Source organism: Littorina saxatilis, linkage group LG4 (assembly GCF_037325665.1).
Source record: "Littorina saxatilis isolate snail1 linkage group LG4, US_GU_Lsax_2.0, whole genome shotgun sequence".
Taxonomy (NCBI): domain Eukaryota; kingdom Metazoa; phylum Mollusca; class Gastropoda; order Littorinimorpha; family Littorinidae; genus Littorina; species Littorina saxatilis.
The window spans coordinates 60,270,630-60,293,753 of record NC_090248.1 but is presented as its reverse complement, the minus strand read 5'-3'; the positions used below and the strand labels follow the sequence as shown (position 1 = coordinate 60,293,753).

At 40.2% G+C, this 23,124-nt stretch overlaps 2 protein-coding genes across 3 annotated transcripts in view; one reads left to right on the top strand and one right to left on the bottom strand.

Moving 5' to 3' along the window:
• Positions 1–5,608, top strand: part of LOC138965667 (uncharacterized) — a 46,831-nt gene extending 41,223 nt beyond the window's left edge. Inside the window, exons 15-17 of the mRNA XM_070337841.1 lie at positions 1,634–1,813; positions 2,798–2,945; positions 3,833–5,608. Coding sequence (XP_070193942.1) covers positions 1,634–1,813; positions 2,798–2,945; positions 3,833–4,038 — 534 coding nt within the window. The 3' untranslated portion in view covers positions 4,039–5,608. The remainder of the gene's footprint in view (positions 1–1,633; positions 1,814–2,797; positions 2,946–3,832) is intronic.
• A 1,050-nt stretch (positions 5,609–6,658) lies between these two features.
• LOC138965253 (alpha-L-fucosidase-like) overlaps positions 6,659–23,124 on the bottom strand; it is a 30,908-nt gene continuing 14,442 nt past the window's right edge. The window contains exons 1-8 of one of the 2 annotated variants that reach the window (XM_070337378.1): positions 22,956–23,124; positions 20,792–20,898; positions 19,932–20,062; positions 19,197–19,330; positions 16,267–16,364; positions 15,784–15,916; positions 15,056–15,226; positions 6,659–9,735 (exon numbers count right to left, since the gene is read on the bottom strand). The exon at positions 22,956–23,124 is cut by the window's right edge and continues 218 nt beyond it. In XM_070337378.1, the coding sequence (XP_070193479.1) occupies positions 9,480–9,735; positions 15,056–15,226; positions 15,784–15,916; positions 16,267–16,364; positions 19,197–19,330; positions 19,932–20,062; positions 20,792–20,898; positions 22,956–23,124 (1,199 nt within the window). In that variant the 3' untranslated portion in view covers positions 6,659–9,479. The remainder of the gene's footprint in view (positions 9,736–15,055; positions 15,227–15,783; positions 15,917–16,266; positions 16,365–19,196; positions 19,331–19,931; positions 20,063–20,791; positions 20,899–22,955) is intronic. The other variant, XM_070337379.1, reaches the window with a different exon arrangement.

The following is a 23,124-nucleotide window of genomic DNA, read 5'->3' as shown; positions in this document are numbered from 1 at the left end:
CGTGTGTACACGCAAGCACAAGACCAAGTGCGCACGAAAAAGATCCTGTAATCCATGTCAGAGTTCGGTGGATTATAGAAACACGAAAATACCCAGCATGCTTCCTCCGAAAGCGGCGTATGGCTGCCTAAATGGCGGGGTAAAAAACGGTCATACACGTACAAATTCCACTCGTGCAAAAAACACGAGTGTACGTGAGAGTTTCAGCCCACGAACGCAGAAGAAGAAGAAGAAGAAAACAGACACAGAGAATACTACATGGCTCGCTGTGTCGTACCAGATTTACACGAGTTGTTTTTTTAAACATTGAACTGCGAGCGAAAGCGAGCTGTTCACTATTTGAAAAAGCAACGAGTGTAAATCTGGTACGACACAGCAAGCCATGTAGTATTCTGTTTAGCCTACATACTGTACTTATACGTGTATTTTACTGAAAATGTCCTGCAGTCGAGGCAGCTAAATTGAAGACGCTTGTTTTGGAACCTCGATCTCTTCTAAAGCCTCGTGCAATCTATTACGTCAAAGTAAAGAAACGTCTCTCTGAAAGTGTGGCGTGACGTGTTTGTTCTAAAAATTCATCGAGGGTAATTAGCGAGCGCAATTTTTTTCTTCTTCTATTAATGACGTTTGTCTCGGTGACTTTGGCATCATAAGCAGTTGAAACACAGGTCCCTGCCAGACTTGCTTGACATTACCTCATTTACATGATATACACACGTGTGATTTGAACGATTAGGCCAAAACAAAAATAGGTCTGTTTACGGTAACCCGACCGACCCTAGTTTTTAGGCCCGACCCTAATCTTTTTTTTTGGATCGTCTGAAAAAAAAAACCGCATCCAAAATAGAGCTGTTTGCGCTCAAACAGCAGACGACAGAAGGGAGGTAAGCTCAAAGTACTGTTTATAGTTATGTTGGGCAAAAACAGGGATTGATGAGAAGAAATGAACTGTGAAACATCATAGAGAGGGGAGAAAAAAAAAACCAAAGCCGACCTACCGACCCTATTTTGTCACCCTATGTTACCGTAAACAGACCTATTTTTTTTTTGGCCTTATTATCTCACGAGTGTCTCTCTCACGTATGTAGGATCAAGACAAACACTCTTAACACAGGTAAGCGAGTGTTTGATCCATAATACCTTGCTAGTGTGACAGGGGAGGCTACCGCTCCTTTCACAGCAGACTCTGCACCCGAGTTGTTGGCCTTTAAAAGTCAACACCAGTGGATTGTAGAAGTCTGTTTGTGATGGGGTCTGGTGGTTTCCGATTGTCTGTATGTTATGCATAACAGTTTTTATAGGACTAAGAAATTAGCCCTAACATTTTCAATCCTGTTTGATTGCACTTCGCTTCCCGAGGTGATCGTAGTGTTTCGGCACTCGGTTACACTAGCATCTTGCATGCGAGATTCATCGACGATTTTGAGATACGTTCATTATTTGTACCATAAGTGTTTGTCTGTCCGACATCTTAAAAGACCACTGGGTCGACGTACTGTAAATGTAACGTTTTGTTTTGTCAATAATGACACGTTCCGATAACCTACCAATCTTGTTGTTTTTTTATTCTGAATTTTTGAACGTTAATAATTAAACGTCAATAATTACATGTTATAATAACCTACAACTTTTCTGCAGGTTATATCACCTGTTCCTGTCGCGCGTGCCAGAGAAGTTGATGAGTATACGGAAGTCGGCGTCGTTTGCCTTCCATCGGATGGTCAAAGAATCGGTCAGCATGTACAAGGCTTGCTTTGACCGCTGGTCAATCAGAGAATGTGCCTACAACACCACGCTCTACAACAAGGATAAGGTGAGGAATGTTTTGGGGAGTGTGTGTGTGTGTGTGTACGTGTGTGTGTGTGTGTGTGTGTGTGTGTGTACGTGTGTGTGTGTGTGTGTGTGTGTGTGTGTGTGTGTGTGTACGTGTGTGTGTGTGTGTGTGTGTGTGTGTGTGTGTGTGTGTGTGTGTGTATGTATGTGTGTGTATGTGAGTGTGTGTGTGTGTATGTGTGTGTACGTGTGTGTGTGTGTGTGTGTGTGTGTGTGTGTGTGTGTGTGTGTGTGTGTGTGTGTGTGTGTGTGTGTACGAAGACCCAGTTTCTACAATTGAGGAATCTAATTTCTATGTCTTTGGTAGTGTCCGGTAACATTCTTCCAACATGCCAATAAGGTATTAGAGGAACTTGAATGTCAACCGCGAAGGTAATTGAAGGACACATTATTCTTGTCTGCTTGCGAGGATAGACGATGCTCAGAAATAACTCTGTCAAGTGTGTGTGGGTATATGAAGAGTTGCTTTCTCTTGTTTCCATGATTACAATAAAACAAACCTACAATGTCACGTGTACCTTGACTCAGTGTTTTCGTGTTAAAGAAAGAAAAAACAAAACGGGAAGGCAACTCTTCCACAACGCATAACAAACCTACAGAGTTATTTCCGAAATAATAATGACAGTTTATAATGGCACGAACCACAGTAAACTATGCTCTCCGCGCTATATATATCAATCAATCAATCAATATGAGGCTTATATCGCGCGTATTCCGTGGGTACAGTTCTAAGCGCAGGGATTTATTTTTTTATTTTATTATTTTTATTTTATGCAATTTATATCGCGCACATAATTATTCAAGGCGCAGGGATTTATTTATATATTAACTATGAATAAATACATACTATCTAAACATCAAATAATTATATACATTCTAACAAAATAACGTAACAATAAACTTCCAGCAATCCACTTATTGACCTGTCTCCATGAGTCTATGACAGTTACTCTGTACTGTTTAGGTGAGGCTGTGGGACGGCTTATACTCGCTGTTCCTGATGGACTGGCAGCGTGTGTTTCCAAGGCGACAGATTCACGTCATCAGATATCGTGACCTCATCCGTGACACCTCAAACGTCATCACCGATGTCTTTCGCTTTCTAGAATTGCGTAAGTGCTAATTGACCCATTGTTTTCATTCAAGTGCAAGAGTATAGAAAGCCTGTTGTTCCTCTACCCCCCCCCCCCCCCGAAAACAGATGAAAAATTAAAAAAATTAAAATACAGCAACATATAGTACATACGTGAATTTTAAAACAACTTATAAAACCATGGGAAAAACAGAAGACGCTGTAATTGTCGCATATGTACTTTGTCTTGAGCCTGTAATACGATTCTATAACGTATTTAACTTCTATTTGAGTTGTCAAGATAATTTCTGCAATCATATTTTGATAAGTTATGTTGTAGGCTAAATGTCTTCAACAGGATATGTGTAAAGCCTTCTAGCTGGTTCCCGGAAGACCAATATGAGCATGTTGCCACTGTTTTGACAATCAAGTTATGTTCATATTGTTTTAAAGCCTTCTAGCTGGTTCCAAAGCCCAATATGAGCATGTTGCCACTGTTTTGACAATCAAGTTATGTTCATTGTTTTAAAGCCTTCTAGCTGGTTCCAAAGCCCAATATGAGCATGTTGCCACTGTTTTGACAATCAAGTTATGTTCATTGTTTTAAAGCCTTCTAGCTGGTTTCAAAGCCCAATATGAGCATGTTGCCACTGTTTTGACAATCAAGTTATGTTCATTGTTTTAAAGCCTTCTAGCTGGTTTCAAAGCCCAATATGAGCATGTTGCCACTGTTTTGACAATCAAGTTATGTTCATTGTTTTAAAGCCTTCTAGCTGGTTCCAAAGCCCAATATGAGCATGTTGCCACTGTTTTGACAATCAAGTTATGTTCATTGTTTTAAAGCCTTCTAGCTGGTTCCCGGAAGACCAATATGAGCATGTTGCCACTGTTTTGACAATCAAGTTATGTTCATATTGTTTCACACAGCCGCCCTGAACGAGACCCTGATGCGGAGCATGGTGGCAGACAAGTGGTTCGATAAGCGAGAGGAGCACGAGCTGAAGAAGGAGTTCGGCAGCATGGTCCCAGAGACGGTGGACCTGCTCAACGACTTCTACGAGCCCTTCGTGGACAAGTTCGCCGAGATGCTCAATGACGAGCGCTTCATGTGGGGAGACACGGATCATTTGTGAACTCCGTCCTCTCGGAGGATAACCAGATTGACACCAGGCAATCCGAATCTCCGCGAATTCGAGGATTTCCGCGAAAGCAAAAACAACAATCTTTCTACAGTAGTGCATGTAATTGTGACCTATGCACGTGCTTGTAAATAACATGTTTTATAAAGAGACCAAAAAGCAATGTACTCACGTTAAAATGACGAACACGGAACAAATAACAGCGACGTTTCGACCTAAGGGTCTTCTTCAGGCACAAAAACACAAAAATACACACACACACAAAAAGAAGAAGAAAGACGATAGAACAGATAAAGAGGAGAATAAGTGACAAAACAACTGCACTGCACAAACCAACAAATGACAAAGACAGAGAAGCAAGGGAAGCTACTCGAGGGGAAGCTCTCACGTGCAGTCGCCATTGTTTAATACATGTTTTATAGTTTAAATTAACCCAGGTGAGAGGGACACAAAAGTGTGTTTCTTTACATGCGCAGTTTATATGTCACAAGAGGGAGTTAATTAATATACAAGGCCAAGATGCTTCAGCTTGAGGGGGGGTTGTCCCCAGACCCCCGGGACCCTGGGCGTTCTTTATTTCCTTGAAACTCATTCTTCCTTGGATGGAGTGCCTGGACACTTCGGAGAGCGTGGTGAACACTGAATTTGACACGTATCGAGGCGAATGTTTTAGTTGAACTCGAGAATTTTTTTTGTTTTGTTTTTTTGTCTCGATTAGAAGGTGTTATACAGCTTTGCTGATGAAGATGAAAACATTTATATTTATCTGCGTAAAGTGTAGAAGCACGGTTGGCCCTAGTGACGTATTTGGCTATGCACGGTGATCAGACAGTGTGTTGGGGTGGTATTCACGAGCAAATGCTCCTCTAGGTTGGACCCGTGCACTGGATTGGATTGGAGATCTCAATGAAATATCAGTTTCAACCAATCCAACCGAACGCTTGGTTGCCACCTAGCTGGGTGCATTGACGTGCACACAACCCTGGGAAGATGTACACGAGAAAGTTATCAACTTTAAGTTCTAGATCAGATTGGCTAAAATATCAAACAAATATTTATACCATCAAATGAGTATCACTCTGTGTGTGTGTGTGTGTGTGTGTGTGTGTGTGTGTGTGTGTGTGTGTGTGTGTGTGTGTGTGTGTGTGCAAGCATGCGAGGGTGCGTGTGTAAGAGGCAGAAACAGAGATAAACATCGCATTGATCTTTCAAACATTAAATGGCGTTCACCCGCAATACTTTACTTGAAAATATATGCTTTTAGATCGTAAGCATTTGCATTTTTGTCTGCATCATTATTTTGATTGCGTCATAATGCAAAACTTAGCTTTTGTGTATTCATGTCAATTTGAACTAATAGTGATTGCCATATTTTGTGTGAAAAGAGGTTCCAACAAGAATGTTCATGTAACACACACACACATGCGCGCGAGCACACACACATTAACACCAACACACACACACCAAAGAATGCAGAAGAACCAATACATTTCAAGATTTTATTCTTCTTCCAGGAAAAAGTCCAAAGGAATATTTTAAGACAAATACAAACTTTTCAAAACTTCGGCATAATATTTTGTCACAATGCTTTGGAAAGCAATTGAGAATAATGAACCTCAATTGAAATAAAGGAATTGCACACAACAGATCATATGTACAGTCAAATGTTAACCATTGCCAGTATGGAACCTTTCAAATTACAATCTTTATATGCATTTAATTTCTTTATTTGGTGTTTAACGTCGTTTTCAACCGTTCAAGGTTATATCGCGACGGGGAAAGGGGGGAGATGGGATAGAGCCACTTGTTCATTGTTTCTTGTTCACAAAAGCACTGATCAAAAAATTGCTCCAGGGGCTTGCAACGTAGTACAATATATGACCTTACTGGGAGAATGCAAGTTTCCAGTACAAAGGACTTAACATTTTATTACTGCTTGACTAAAATCTTTACAAACATTGACTATATTCTATACAAGAAACACTTAAGGGTAAAAGGAGAAACAGAATCCGTTAGTCGTATCTTAAGACATGCTGGAGAGCATCGGGTAAATTCTTCCCCCTAACCCGCGGGGGGTGCAATGAATTTGGAAACAAAATAAAATCATTGATTATTTATAACAGCTTGTTATATACTTCAATGGAATGTTTTGATTTAGGTACCCTCCACACCATGTCTATATTTCTTCTTATATCAGAGTTAGGATTAAGACAAAAGCAAACATATCAATCAGTAGCAAATAGGGCTTCATCATACTCATAACACACATGGTTTAGCACTTTATATTAACAATTTAAGGCCAAAAGGAAAAACATGTCTGTTTCCGGTAACCCGACCGACCCTATTTTTAAGCGCCGACCTTATAGGTTTTTTTCGCTTTTCGCACCAAAAAAAGACAAAAACAAATATGAAGTCAAGTATACTTTATTTAGTTTCAATATATCTAGGTCAAAAACATGTGCTAAATAATTGTAAGTAAACTAAGGAAACATTTTTTAAAAAAACCCACGTAAAAAGACGTTAACAAAACGTAAGAAAAAGGTTAAAAAAAAATAAATAAAAAAACGACCGACCGACCCTATTTTTTTCGGCGATGTTACCGAAAACAGACATATTTTTCTTTTTGGCCTAATGAATAGTGCATGCATGTACAATCTTCCTCATCCAACCCATCATGTTAGCCACCACGGATATGTCCAGGTCTTAGCATGGGAATTGAGAGCATCCCTCCCTTTGAACACACACCAAAACTCAGCAGCCTGGCTACTTTCTGTGTATAGAGTGGGAATTGTATGTCAAATTAATTTTGTTCCCCACACCAGTGTCATTTACATTCAAAATTAATTCAGCAAAAAATAAAATCTCACTCTGCACAAAAAGCAGCCATGCAGGCTGTTGATTTTTGGTATATATGTGACCCTCCACCACGGAATGAGTCGCATGTCACCTTTGCACGATTTTCATATTTTACATTTTCTTAAAGAGTTTTTTATGCTCTATCCAGTGGTGAAAACCGTTTTAGAAAAGAGCGAAAACTTTTCGAGTTATAAGCCTGTGACTAAGGTGACCCTCACACTAGCTGTTAGCAGACACTCCCCGGACTTATATTAAACCTAGCGCAGAACCGCGCGAGGTGACATGCGACTCATTTTGTGGTGGAGGGTCACATATATATATATATATATATATAATTATATACAAAGGGTGATTTTGTTATGTGTAAAAACATGGACACATCTATGATGGCTTAATAGCTGACTTGATCATTGACACACACATCATGTATATTTAAGCAACGTTTCTGTTATCATATACAGAAGACTTCTGCTGTTTTATGCTTGTATCTAAAAGAGCAGTCGATCTGCCTTATTCTAGTAAAGTATCACAAGTTCATATCATCAGAAATTCAAACCGTCTTAAGCCTGAAACGTGCAAACCTTCACTGTACAGAACTAATCTGAAACACACTGACTCATCTGACATCCCAAATAGTTTTTGATTCATCACTGTACAGAGGCTTGTTTTTGTGATGGAACATTACACACTACATTTCTGTGTCATTATGGAAAAATATAACCTGCTACTACAGGAACTATACAATCACATTTTTTTTTTTAATGCAATTTACAGACACTGATATTTGACAAGGACAGCATTGTCCTAATTGTTGTCTGCAGGATTACAATTGCTGCTGCGCTGGCGAGACCAGGGAATGCCACAGAGATTATGATTTTTACTGTCAAATACCCATTTGAAGTCCCTATATACCAAACACTTAAATATATATGATTTAAAGGTCAACTTTTTTTGTTTGCAATGTAAGCTTTTTAACTGTCTTCATTTGAAAAAAATACCCAAAAGAAGGCAAACATATGATTTCGGTTATTATTTAGGCACTGATATATTCATACAAAAAGGCAAAACAAAATACTATGCCTTCCCTTGCCAAATGAGATATGCACCCTTGATTTGATAAATATATCGATAAAAAATTAAAAAATTAAAATTGACATCATTTGAATCCTCCAACAACCTTCATTATAAGCACTTTTCTGTGAAACATAAACCTTTTCCGTCCTATTTGAGATCGATAGCTCAGCAAAAGGTAAAGTATAATGGCAGTGGCAAGGGTTACTTCAATTAAAGTGGAGAAAAGATGGAATTAATGAGCATACATTGCAAGATTTGTTTTGTAGTGGCACTCATGTTGACACAAAACACTCAAAAGTATTGCAAAGAGAAACTGAGCACAACTGAGTTCTGAGTATAAATTATCACATTATGCAATGCAAAATAGTATAAAAAATATAATGATAAGCAAACTTTCCCCACATCTGAACATACCAATACTGAAAAAGCAAACGTACTTGTACTTGTATACAAAATACATACAATTTTATTGCCCACTGAGGTTTGTGAATTCATGATCCGATATTACTTTTAACATGGCAAGCACTATATGTATGCATGTACACACTAAAACTTATACATGTGTATGTTTAAGAGTGCATGATTCGCGTGAACACCTTTTTATTTCAATCAATTATGCCTCTTGGAGTGTCCAATATCGCCCACTCAAAAACCCATATACAATTACAGGAACACCTCGAAAATTAACACCAGCTATACACAATATATGGTGCATGTCTGTTTCTGTTTCTACAGGCTTCTTGTAATGTTTGAGTATTAATAATTTTGGAAAACTCACTGAAGCTACTTTCATATGATTCTTTTAACTTTGAATTGACGGAGGGAGTTAACTTACAATGTCACAAAAGGCAAAGGGATAACTGCATCATCGTGATGAATTCCTGACTCTGGACAATAACATATTCTGTATTTTGTATACAAGAACAAGCACAAAAAATGCCTTGAATTAAATGCTTATTGCTCCCAACAATGAAAACAAACTCCAATACTCCTACACGCAGATGCACTTTGAGTATATATATATATATCAAAAGAACAGAACACTTCAACAGCTGAAGAATCGCAAAAAAACACACACACTCTCAAAAGTAGAAATACCTCAACCGGTTCAGCTTTTGGAGTCATACACACACACAAATGAAAATAAAAGAATCATCAACAAATTCAACTTGCAAGAGACACACACACAAAGAAATCGTGTCACAGAAAATAGACGGTGTTCGGAAATAACTCAAGACTTTTCATTGGCTATGGCAGAGTTGCCTCCCTGCATGCTGGGGCAAATACGCAATATCACTGACCAACAATTGCGCTCTTCCAGTCAATGACGACATCTGATGTGCACATGTTTAAAATCGAGAAGGTAATAATCTGAAACAACAGATTCACTACCACAATGCTTGCTTGCCTCGGCTTCAGATGGAGACAACTCTGCCACAGCCATTTAAAACCCCAAACAGAGTTATTCCAAAACAGGTCTATGAACACACACATAGCGATCACCATTAGTTAGTTATGCTGGTCAGCTTGAAAGCCCACGCCCACTGGCACGGCATGGACAAGAAACTGATGGTGGGAAGCGTGATTCTCATACCCTGGGTTCCTGTACTCTTGAAGTTGAAGGAACCCGAGTAGCCCAGCAGCGTTACCACAGTGGTGGAGCCCGGGACGGGAGCCCCAAGGTCCAGGGTTCCACTGCTCGGCCATTTGAGGAGAAAGGCGTAGACGTCTTTGAAGTCGCCACTTGTCTTCATTGTGTACCTGAAATCAACGCAAACATTAATCAAGGAATGAAACGACTAATTTCAAAAACCTAACAGCATAAAGACACATTTTTTGTTTGTTTGTTTGCTTAACGCCCCGTCCACCACGAAGGGTGATATCTGGGCGGTGCTGCTTTGACATTTAACGTGCGCCACACACAAGACAGAAGTCGCAGCACAGGCTTCATGTCTCACCCAGTCACATTATTCTGACACCGGACCAACCAGTCCTAGCACTAACCCCATAATGCCAGACGCCAGGCGGAGCAGCCACTAGATTGCCAATTTTAAAGTCTTAGGTATGACCCGGCCGGGGTTCAAACCCACGACCTCCCGGTCACTGGGCGGTTGCCTTACCACTAAGCCACCGTTTTGCGGTATAAAGACACATATACATACATGTACCATTATTGGTTGAACTATCAATGATGAGTCACAAACTATAACCTGACAGAAACAAGGCAGGAAAGAAAATCCATGATCATCCATTTAATTAACACATTTACAAGCACATGCACATTCAGTCACAAGCACATTGGAACATGCACACACTCACTATACTATCACTCACTATACTATCACTCACTATACTATCACTCACTATACTATCACTCACTATACTATCACTCACTATACTATCACTCACTATACTATCACTCACTATACTATCACTCACTAAATGTCACAGTCAATGAAGGGTATTATTCCGGTAGGTCCAGAAATGAATATATATATATGAGGCTTTGCCAAAAGGTGCTGGGGGGGTGCTTGGACATTTGTGACAAACTAAACCTTTTCAGTTGATTTGTTTTGGTGTTTTAAGTGATACATTAGTCTTTGATGAACACATTTGTGTAATAAAAGAATGGTTTGTGCATTTGGGAAATGTGTACGGTTTGATAATATGTCATAAAACGCCAAATTTGAGAAAAGGCACATGTGCAACAAAACTGACTACAGAAGCCATTAATATCATTTCATACAACTGGTAATGATTTATTTCTAGTGAACAGACCCCGCAGAAGCATTATCAGTCTTTAAAAGTACATTTGGAGCCAAATCTTGAATGCAGTGTCACGTAATGTCGCAAAACGCTCAAACATCATAAAAGTCAAAACTGATACTTTCTGCTAAGTAACCACAAGAAGTATAAACCCTAAAATAAAATATAACACTTCAACAGAAACACTGACACATGTTAAAAATATCCCTAAAAGTTGTTACAGTTTGCTCAAACTAGTTAAACATGTTGTTGTAGGTGTCACGTGTTACAAAAATATTGATGGACATGAAAATATTCATAATATTTGAAATAACAACCAGAATGTTATACATACACTAACTTTTCATTTACAATCTAAAGATTAGGTTATTTATGGAATATGAAAACAGAAACAATAGCAAAACATGTTAAAAGCAAGTCATAACAGCATTCTACGTGTCACATGTTACACTGTGTGAGTGGACATGAAATTATTCAAAATGTTATAAATGACAACTGTGATATTAAATAGACCTTTAGGATACATTCATATTTTGAAGATTAGGTAATTATGGAACATCAAAGCACCACAAAAAAAGTAACATCATGTTCAAAACAGGTCAAATCTGCGTTCTACCTGTCACGTGTTACATGGAGTCAGTGGACATGAAATCAATGAAAATGTCAAAAATAACTACAATATTCAAACAGACATTTAGAATACAGTTTTAACCTAATGTCTATGTACATCTGGAACAAGGTTCTCAATCAAATCGAATTTTTTTAATTAGTTGTACGTAAAATCCTAGCAAAATCCAAATTTAAAAAAAAAAACTTTGATTTTTTTTTATGTTGGGGAGGGGGGGTGGTGTTAAAACAATCTCATGAAAATATTCCTTCCCCCTGCTAACCCAAAAGCATTTTTTCAGCTTTGGCTACAATATTTACAAGGACATAAATGTCTCCTCCTAAATCGTTGCACGGATATGAACGTATCCTCCTGAATCGTAACACGGATATTAACAAAAACAGAGGATCGAATTTTTCTTCAATCAAATTTGCCTCCAAAAGTAGCAAGCAGTTGTATATAGGTTACACAATATGCAAGACAATCAGAACTCGGAGTGTGTAAGCTATTTATCCCATTACTCCGACGTTTTCATTAAAAACACTTACTTTTTCCACTAAAACCTGCCCGTGCCTGTTTTCAGCTTGCCAAAAGCCTCCGCAGTCGAAATTCATGTCAATGAATTCATGCGCATAGCTAGTTCCCATTTGTCAGCATAATGGACGGCGTCATTCGACTTGTATGTAGACATTCAGTCATTCAAATTGCTTATAAAAAGGTCTGCTATCTGCTTTTACATTTTGAAAGTCATTTTAAAATATCCTTGTGTATCATGTATATGACATCGACTTTCGTTATACTCAATTCGGCATACCGGGTTTATATTTTTACCAGAATTGCGCACGATAATGGCAGCGCAACAAATTCAGTTCGGGCCGTGCTGGTTTGATCGTTGACCCAAGTCAGTTTGCATGCAGTGTTACTGTTTGTCAGTCGGGGATAGAAATGTTGGCTGTCATCGCGCTGTTATGTTTTGGTTTTCACACGTGGATCACTTACATATTCAGTCGGTCGGGTTTTGTGTGTGTGTGTGTGTGTGTGTGTGTGTGTGTGTGTGTGTGTGTGTGTGTGTGTGTGTGTGTGTGTGTGTGTGTGTGTGTGTGTGTGTGTGTGGCCGCCCTTCGTGGTCGGCTGGGCGTTAAGCAAACAAACAAACAAACAAACTCTCTCTCTCTCTCATTCTCTCTCTCTCTCTCTCTCTCTCTCTCTCTCTCTCTCTCTCTCTCTCTCTCTTCTCTCTCTCTCTCTCTCTTTCTTTCTTTCTTTCTTTCTTTCTCTCTCTCTCTCCCTCTCTCTCTCTCGCTCTCTCTCTTTCTTTCTTTCTTTCTTTCTCTCTCTCTCTCTCTCTCTCTCTCTCTCTTCAGGAACCGACAAGGAATAAGATGAAAGTGTTTTTAAATTGATTTCGAAAATTTAATTTTGATAATAATTTTTATATTTTTAATTTTCTGAGCTTGTTTTTAATCCAAATATAACATATTTATATGTTTTTGGAATCAGAAAATAATGGAGAATAAGATGAACGTAAATGTGTATCGTTTTATAAAAACTTTTTTTTTTTTTACAATTTTCAGAGTTTTAATGACCAAAGTCATAAATTAATTTTTAAGCCACCACGCTGAAATGCAATACCGAAGTCCGGGCTTCGTCGAATATTACTTGACCAAAATTTCAACCAATTTGGTTGAAAAATGAGAGCGTGACAGTGCCGCCTCAACTTTCACGAAAAGCCGGATATGACGTCATCAAAGACATTTATAAGAAAAAATGAAGAAAAAAAGTCTGGGGATATCATACCCAGGAACTATCAAGTCAAATTTCATAAAGATCGGTCCAGTAGTTTAGTCTGAATCGCTCTACACACACACACACACACACACACACACACACGCACACACCACGACCCTCGTCTCGATTCCCCCCTATACGTTAAAACATTTAGTCAAAACTTGACTAATTGTAAAAAGTAGTCCATCTGTAAACTCTGAATATGCAGATGACCTCCATAAATTATTCAATTGTACTCTGAAATCAAAGACAATGACCAATGACAGTTGAGATCGAAACTCGGTTGTGATGGGATATCCATAGGATATCCATATGGTTGTGATGGAATATTCAGAATAATCACCTCCTCAGCTAACAGAGATAAAGAGGCAGGTCATGGGATAATATAAGCTAATTCAATTCGTCGGGAGAAGAATTATGGGCAAGTGTCAAACATTAGATCTACAAAGTGTCAAACGTTACGTATAGATCTACACCTTACCCTGAACAGACAGTACAATATTTTCTCAACTTTACGGCTCGTCGTCTCCATGATTTCAATCGAATCGGTGACCGGAAACGCCAAAGAAGCAAAGCTAGTGGTTTCCACGCTTTTGTATAAAATACTCGCGAAACTTCTTTGTGAAAATTGCAAAAATAACAAAATGTGTCAAACGTTACTTTCGGACATTAAACTCCATCGATTCTTTTTAGCTGCTAGATACAATAACTTCGCAAATTCTGACTCAAATGCAACACACTGCTTTTATTTCCTCGAACACGAAACTATCGTTTTCATCCAAAATGGCGGCCATTCAAAGCACCAAGACCGGCGAAAATCGAATCTGTAAACAAGTTGGTCTGCGGACATGAGGCCTTCGAAAATAACCGGGTATTTACTGGGCGAGGTTTTCGGTAAATTCTGGTTCTAATTACGATTGTTGCACATTCTACTAAGAGTTGCATGCTTAGACTGTATGAAATACGCTGATTAAAACCGATAAAGTGATGCAGACCATGAAAAATCGAAAATTTCCCGAGGACACCAAAATGTCCAAAATTTTTCGGGGCCGTTTCTGGTGTATGTTTGAAACATTTTATTTTTTATTTAACATTCACAACAACAACAGGCTTCAAAACATTAAAAAAAGCATTCATCAAACTCCCTTTTTCAAAGCACAATACATGTAAACATGTTGGGGTAATCCAGTTAATTACACTTGCTTTCCAAAAATACATGGGTCCAAAATGGCACCTTTTGGCAAAGGCTCATATATATATAGCTCACTCAAGTCTTCTTTGACCACAGACCTTTATAAAGGCCACCGGTGGACACACACACACTCTATTTCAATCACCAGACAATAGACATTAGGGTATCACATTTCTGGCAGGTCCAGAGACAACTGGAATAGATGCCCTCGCTGTTCACTCTCGGTCACTGACACACACACTCTCTCCTCTCTTTCCTTTTTTTCTCCCTCCTTTCCAATTCAATTCACCAGACATTAGGGTTAAGAGTGTCATTCCAGTATGTCCAAGGCTGGCTGGAGTAGATGGCCTCCCCGTTGATCTGTAGCCATTGCCCTACCCCTCCTCCCAACCTCCCTCCTCCCAACCCCCCCCTCCTCCCCCCCACACTCTGTCTCCCACTCACCAGACATTAGGGTTGAGTGTCATTCTGGTATGTTCAGGGATGGCTGGAGTAGATGCCCTCCCCGTTGATCTGTAGCCATTGCCCTACACCGACTCCCCTCCCCCCCCCCCCCTCCCCCAACCCACACTCTCTCTCCCACTCACCAGACATCAGGGTTGATGGTGTCATCCTGGTATGTCCAGGGATGGCTGGATTAGATGCCCTCCCTGTTGAGTTGACCGTTAGCCACTGACCCAACCCCCCCCCCCCCCCCAATCCCGAAGCTATGCCTTCCCCCCACTCACCAGACATCAGGGTTGAGGGTGTCGTTCTGGTATGTCCAGGGCTGGCTCGAGTAGATGCCCTCCCCAGTGACCGCTAGCCACTGTCCCATGCCGGCAAGCCTCTCCTGGTAGACGGGCGTGATGATTCCGTACTTTGTGGGACCCACATTCATCAGCATGTTGCCTCCACAGCTTGACACAAAACACAGTGGTGTCAGTACAGGTAAACCTGTATGTAAAAACCACCCAAGGGACTGGCTAAAATGGGTTGTTCATCAGTATATGTTGCCTCCACAACGGGACAGAACACACAGCGGTGTAAATACAGTTAAACCTGTCTATTACGAACACCCAAGGGACTGGCTAAAAGTGTGTGTTATTATAAGACAGAGGGTCGCTAAGGAAAGATGAATGTTTTCTTTGAAAGTTATCTCAACTTTCTTTACTTTTTGCCTCATGGAAAGGCTTAGCTTTTCTGTGTGCCATTATTTCTATCACACTGTCAGGAATGAAATATTTAAAACATGTTTTACGAACATAAAAAAGCACACATGTCTAGTCTGACACAAACAAATCTCCTTTCACCCTCAATTTGTTCAATCTAACCATTTTTGGTCACTGATAATTGAAAGATTGCTAGAACTACAGTGGGACCTTCAACCATCAGAGAAAATCAGATCTTAAAAGAAGTCTTAAAAGGGGGTTCCATTGTAGTGATGAACTGAGGAACACCTCCAGTATTATCTCACCTGACTGTGATGATAAAGGTGTGAATCAGCTCATCCATGGACAGGAAATCCTCCAAACGAGCGTTGCGACGAAAACCCCAGGAGTACTTATCGATCGTCATGGCGTTCTCAAACTTTCTGTTCTGCTTCTTGCCTGTTGAGGAAAGGAAACCATTTGGATTATCAATGGATTATCAATGCAAGCAATGTATACTGATACTGTACTCACCTGAACACACACATAAACTTGACTGCATATCTACAAGTGGAGGCATAAGCACACAGACACACACACTCCGAGACTTACAGTTACACGCATACAAAGGACAAACATACATGCACACACACATACACACACACAGACAATTAGCTCTCTCTCTCTCACACACACACACACACACACACACACACAAACTCTTTGTCGCACACACACACACACACACAATCACACAAACACTCTCTCTCACACACATACACACACTCACACACACTGAGCCAACTGACCAGGATTATAGCGGTCAGTGCAGGTGAAGAAACCTCCATGATGACAGGCGATTCCTTTCCCCCAGCGGTCGTTGGTCACCACAGTATCCCTCACTGGACTGTTAGATAAACAACATACATTTTTAAATATTGATTTGTTTTTTAAAGTACAGTGGAACCGCCCCTTTCAAGACCCCCAAAGATCTAAGAAATTTTAAAATGTAGGTCTTAAAATGGAGGGGGGTCTTAAAATGGAGGGGGGTCTTAAATTGGGGGTCAATTTACAGAGGTTATGAACAGAAAGACTCAGAAAATAGTCTTAACGCGCAAAGTCATTTTACAGGGTGACCCAAAAAAAAGAGTACCCAAACAAAACGTCATAAATTGAACAATAATAAAGCAATCTTCATAAAATGTATTTACACACACAAGTAGCCTCTGCATGATTTCAACAGAAAATGTTAGCGTTCTAGCTTGTCTTTCAGGAAAGTTATGCTCATTCTACAGAACATGCTCCAAATGGCCTCCCCCGGATTTAAATCCCCCAGATTTCTATCTTTGGGGGTTCCTGAAAGACAACGTCTACAGGAACAACCCACAGACAATCACAGAAGTCAAGAGAGCCATCACAACAACCATTCGCGGAATCTCGCAACAGGAGTGTGTGCGGGTGATTGATAACTTTGCGCGGCGAGTTCAAGTTTGCCTGAATCGGCGCGGAGGCCATTTGGAGCATGTTCTGTAGAATGAGCATAACTTTCCTGAAAGACAAGCTAGAACGCTAAAATTTTCTGTGCAAATCATGCAGAGGCTACCTGTGTGTGTAAATAAATTTTATGAAGATTGCTTTATTTTTGTTCAATTTATGACGTTTTGTTTGGGTACTCTTTTTTTTGGGTCACCCTGTATAAGATATCACGTCTAACCTTTGTACTAGTTGACACACAAAACTGTTCACTTTTTATGAACCACATTGACATGTAAATGCAGAGACACAGACAAAGTCACACCATGACACAAAACTGACAGACACATACACAGGCAGACAGTCCCTTTTCTGATCGAAAAGGGAGCCATTTACAGGTTCATCCAAGGCATACATTTGTGTTAGTCTTACAACACTCTTGGAAGATTCAATCTACCATGCTTAAAGATATCCTTAGATCTAATATATATATATAGAGAATACTACATGGCTTGCTGTGTCGTACCATATTTACACGAGTTGTTTTTTAAAATATTGAACTGCGAGCGAAAGCGAGCTGTTCACTATTTGAAAAAGCAACGAGTGTAAATCTGGTACGAAACAGCAAGCCATGTAGTATTCTGTTTATCCTACATACTGTACTTACGAGTATTTCACTAAAAATGTCCTGCATTCGGGGCAGCTAAATTGAAGACGCTTGTTTTGGAACCTCGATATCTTCTAAAGCCGCGTGCAATCTATTACGTCAAAGCAAAGAAACGTCACTCTGAAAGTGTGGCGTGACGTGTTAGTTCAAAAAATTCATCGAGGGTAATTAGCGAGCGCAAATTTTTTCTCTATAATGACGTTTGTCTCGGTGACTTTGGCATCATGAGCAGTGGAAAAACAGGTCCCTGCCAGACTTGCTTGACATGACCTCATTTACATGATACACACAAGTGTGATTTGAACAATAATTATCTCACGGGTGTCTCTCTCACGTATGTAGGATAAATTATATTTTCATTTTCCCGGCACTCTCACCAAATCCTCAAAAAGGTTCTATTTTTCCACTCAAACAGAATGAAGGCAGCATTGTGATATTTATGAACTGTGCAGTAACATTGAAAAAGCCTAGAAAACACAGAAGTACATTTTGGGAAAAGCGTGGGCACATCTGAACACATAATGAATTTGCAAGACAGTTTACATCATAACATGGGAAGGGAGGTATCTTTAAGTGTACTTAAAGGGACACAATTCAGCTCCGCAGTTCTATCTTTGACTACCCTTGATTCTGTCCCCTGTGCATGTGTGTGTCTTACAACCCTTCTACCTAAGGCTCCCACTACCTTTCTTTTTTTTTACCTCAGTTGCATGCAGGATGCTTCAACCCATATTTTTTGCCCGATTTTTTTTTTCTTCTTTTAGGGCGGGGAGCATCCTTCTTCCTTGGTCTTTTTCTGTATAACATAATCAACTTTATATTTTACAAAACATAAACTTCTGTCTAATGTTTAACTCTAATTCCAATAAAATACGTAAGTCTAACTTCTTCCCATACTTAAACTTTCCTATGGTCATTTTTGTTATCAAAATACAATAATTTATAAAATAAATTTGATCGTTTTTTAAATTTTCATTCCAAAAAACCAAATAATATATCTGTTTCATTCAACAACAAAAAAAACTCCCACTACACGCCCTACAAAAAGCCTGTGACGTTGACAAGTGCCCAGTCTGACTGCACACCCTAAACCTGTCAGTGTCACTTCTCTCCAAAACAAGCCACAGTGAAAGATTCTCTTGTGCACAGTGCACTCATTGACTTGTGATCCTGGGGTCACGGGTTCAAATCTGGGCCGGGACGGACACGAGTCAACATTATGTGCAGACTTAGAGACGGTATACATGTTTCCCCCCTGTGTCACCACTGTGAAATGTAAAAGACCTCAGTCATTCTGCCATTAGTGCAGGTGGCTGATAACATCTAAAACACGCTCACATCTGGGTAGCGGGACTCTGTTGCTGCTAGCTTTTCACTGGAAGGAAACGACCTGAATTTCCATCCGATGGGACGATAAGCTATGAAAATGAAAGCATGGTGACTGAAGTTAGTGATACCTCGCTGAACAGCTCGGGTTTTTATAGTGGCACAAGAGGCAGACTTGGGGATGGCAGTTGGGAATCACATGTGACAATCAGGGGACAGCTAGTATCCAGTAGTTTGAAAGATGGATCTGAGCTGCACACAGCGTCAACCCACCTCTGGTTATAGAGCCATGCCAGGAAAACGGTGGAGTTCCAGTAGACATCTGGCGCGTCCCAGTCACCGTCAGACCAGATCACCTCTGGCTCGTACTTGTTCACGATCTCGTACAACTCGGGCAGTGTCTTCTTCTGTTAGTGTTTGAAACAGAAAAAAGAAAAAAATGTTATTCAGCACGAAACTATTCCAGTGAATGAGAGACTGAGAGAGAGAGAGAGAGAGAGAGAGAGAGAGAGAGAGAGAGAGAGAGAGAGAGAGAGAGAGAGAGAGAGAGAGAGAGAGAGAGAGAGAGAGAGAGAGAGAGACAATGGTCAGAGTTAGGGAGAGATAGAAAGACAAGACAAATCTTTCTTTTACCAGGGTAACACAGAGTATTAGCAACAATCTGTTTTCGTTTTTTGTCTTTTTGTTTTGTTTGTTGCTTCTGGTCTTCACCCTATAATGAGGAACTTAAAGGCACAGTAAGCCTCCCGTAAACCATCACAGATACTGTCAGGCTTTTACACACAGTACAAACACCCTTCCATTTGAACGCTCACCAAACAGGAACATCCTAAGTGCCCTACGTAAAGAGCGAGCAATTTTACAAGAAATCTACAATGGCAATAGAATAAAAAAAAAAAGATTTGCAACTTTATTATGGAATTAAAAGTAAGTATCAAGACCAAGACAGCTAATTTAGAAAAGAACAGTCTTCCAAAATAAGCAAAAAGAGACCGAAAAGTAACTCACAAAGACAAAGTCCTGTGTTGTGTAGTTATTGGCCTTGTCCTGCAGGTAGAGGGGGTTGAACCACTCAAACAGAGAGTGGTATAGTCCAAACCTCAGCTTTGTATGATTCTTCACTGCGCCAGCTAGTTCACCTGAAAAATGGTTAATCTATAAAATATGCAGAATTATAATGTATACATTTCTAAATCCAGACAAGAACTCTCCAAGTCTAAGTGCAATGACTGGACGGGCGCTGTGGCGGGGTGGTAAGACGTCGGCCTCTTAATCGGAAGGTCGAGGGTTCGAATCCCGGTCGCGGCCGCCTGGTGGGTTAAGTGTGGAGATTTTTCCGATCTCCCAGGTCAACTTATGTGCAGACCTGCTAGTGGCTTATCCCCCTTCGTGTGTACACGCAAGCACAAGACCAAGTGCGCACGGAAAAGATCCTGTAATCCATGTCAGAGTTCGGTGGGTTATAGTTCACACGAAAATATCCAGCATGCTTCCTCCGAAAGCGGCGTATGGCTGCCTTAATGGCGGGGTGAAAACGGTCATGAATACACGTAAAATTCCACTCGTGCAAAAAACACGAGTGTACGTGGGAGTTTCAGCCCACGAACGCAGAAGAAGAAGAAGTGCAATGACTCATTGACTGTAAACATTTTGTTTGTAAACCTCAACGAGGGTTTCAAATGTATGCATTCTTAAAAAAGTACAGTGGAACCCCCCTCCCCCTTTTTCTGTTCATTACCTCTGTAAATAATAAATTTGCCTCCATTTTAAGACTTCACCCTTTCAATACCTAATTTTTTCAGATTTTTTGTGCAGGTTTTAAAGAAGGGGTTCCACTGTAACAATTAAGTTATTCCCTGCAAGCTTACCAACAATGTCCCTGTTAGGACCGACGTCCATGGAGTTCCAGTTGAAGGAGTATTTGGACGGCCAGTTGGTGTAGCCCTCGTGGTGCTTGCTCACAAACACCACATACCTGATGGAACATTAAGGCAAGTGATATCAATTACCATCATACAAGAGCATTAGGCCTAAAAAAAAAATAGGTGTGGTTACGGTAACCCGACCTACCCTATTTTTAGGGGCCAACCCTATAACTTTTTATTACATTTGTCAACAACAACAACAACAAAAAACAAAAAAACAAAAAAACCGAGTGCAGAAAACGCAATGAAAGCGAAAGCGCTCGAGTGGCACACTTATTTCCCTGTCAAGTAGGTTTAATTTGTACACAGAAAAAAAAGCTAAAAAAAAAAAAAAGGGATTGCCTACCTTCCTACCCTATTTTTTTTGGCAATGTTACCTTAACCACACCTATTTTTTTTGTTTTGCCTTATACAATGTACAGTATAACTCATTCTTATTCTTGTTATTTTCTTAGGAATGCACATGTATGTATACATGTATAGCATTAGCAGATCAGTATAAATCAAAACATAAAAAAAAATTATATGTCCAGGGGATGCATGAAAAACAGTGGATTACTCCAGAGAAGGTTCAAATTTATATTATAATGCACAGGAAAAGAACTGTTCTGATCAGCTTATTGCATGCAGAATTGTATGACATCAATCATTCAATGCCACACAGTCTTAACAATTTAGTCTAGATAAAGCTGGTTTCTGTGTGTTTCACTGTGTGTGTACATGTGTGTATGTGTGTGTGTGTACGTGTGTGTGTGTGTGTGTGTGTGTGTGTGTGTGTGTGTGTGTGTGTGTGTGTGTGTGTGTGTACATGTGTGTAACAAAATACAGTGACAAATAATAAAGAGTGGGGATGCTTACATCACTATAATCTACTCTCTGTTTACTCTCCAAACACTTATCTGTATCACGGGCTTTCAGCTATCTGAGGTGGATTTACAATTGCATAGATCTTTCCTTTGTCTACCCTCTGCATGAGTCTGATTTTAGTAATTAGCAAGAGACAAGGCTATTATTAGTATTAAAGATCTCGTGGAAAACCCAAGAAGTACGCCAACTTTGGCCTTTCCACCTGATCTTTGGGTAAGGCCCCAAAAAAATAGGTGTGGTTACATAGCCAAAAAAATAGGGTAGGTAGGTAATCACTTTTTTTTTAAACCTTTTTTTCTAATGTGTACAAATTAAACCTACTTGACAGGGAAATAAGTGTGCGACTCGGGCGCTTTCGCTTTCATTGCGTTTTTTGCACTCGTTTTTTTTTGTTTTTGTTTTTGTTTTGACAAATGTAATAAAAAGTTATAGGATCGGCCCCTAAAAATAGGGTAGGTCGGGTTACCGTAACCACACCTATTTTTTTTTTAGGCCTAAAACTTGTTTGGGTGAATTTGCTCTGCAAGGCTTGTCAAGATAATGGAGCACACCCTAGCATGAGTTTGTCATGTCACTGCGTGTGCTTGTGGGGGCTTGTGAAGGGGGGGGGGGGGGGGGAGGGAGAGAGAGAGAGAGAGAGAGAGAGAGAGAGAGAGAGAGAGAGAGAGAGAGAGAGAGAGAGAGAGAGAGAGACAGACAGAGAGATCGAGAGCTATAGTATAAATTATAATTGAGGAGATAGAACATTATTTTTCAAGGGTGACAGAATAACTTCAATAAGCAATGCAAAAAAAATGCTTTTTTTCATCCAACCCTCGCCCATTGAGGGATAACTCAATAACTAGAAGAAATAAAAGTTGAGTTAACCACAGTAAACATTACATAATTTAATTAATTAACATGTCTGGACAGCAATCAATGACATTTCAAGATGCATTAGCATAAGAGAGATAGATAGAGAGAGAGAGGGAGGGAGGGAGGGAGGGAGAGAGAGAGAGAGAGAGAGAGAGAGAGAGAGGGAGGGAGGGAGGGAGGGAGGGAGAGGGAGGGAGGGAGGGAGAGGGAGCGAGGGAGAGAGAGAGAGGGGGGAGGGAGGGGGGAGTGAGGGAGGGAGGGAGGGAGGGAGGGAGAGAGAGTGAATGAGGGGGAGAAATAGAAGGAGGGAGGGAGAGATAGATTATTACTCTGTCACTTTACACAGGAGAAAAACTTAGGACAAATAACAATGATAAGTACTTACTTTGCTCCAGATCCCTCAAACATCTTGGCCCACTGGTCAGCCTCAAAGAACTCAGCCGTGAAGTCTTTGGCGAAGTCCCCATAGGTGAAGTCAGGCCGGTAGTTTTGTTGCATAAAGCCAACCACAGCAGGGGTGGCCTGAGCACCTTTCCAGTTCCACCAAAACCATT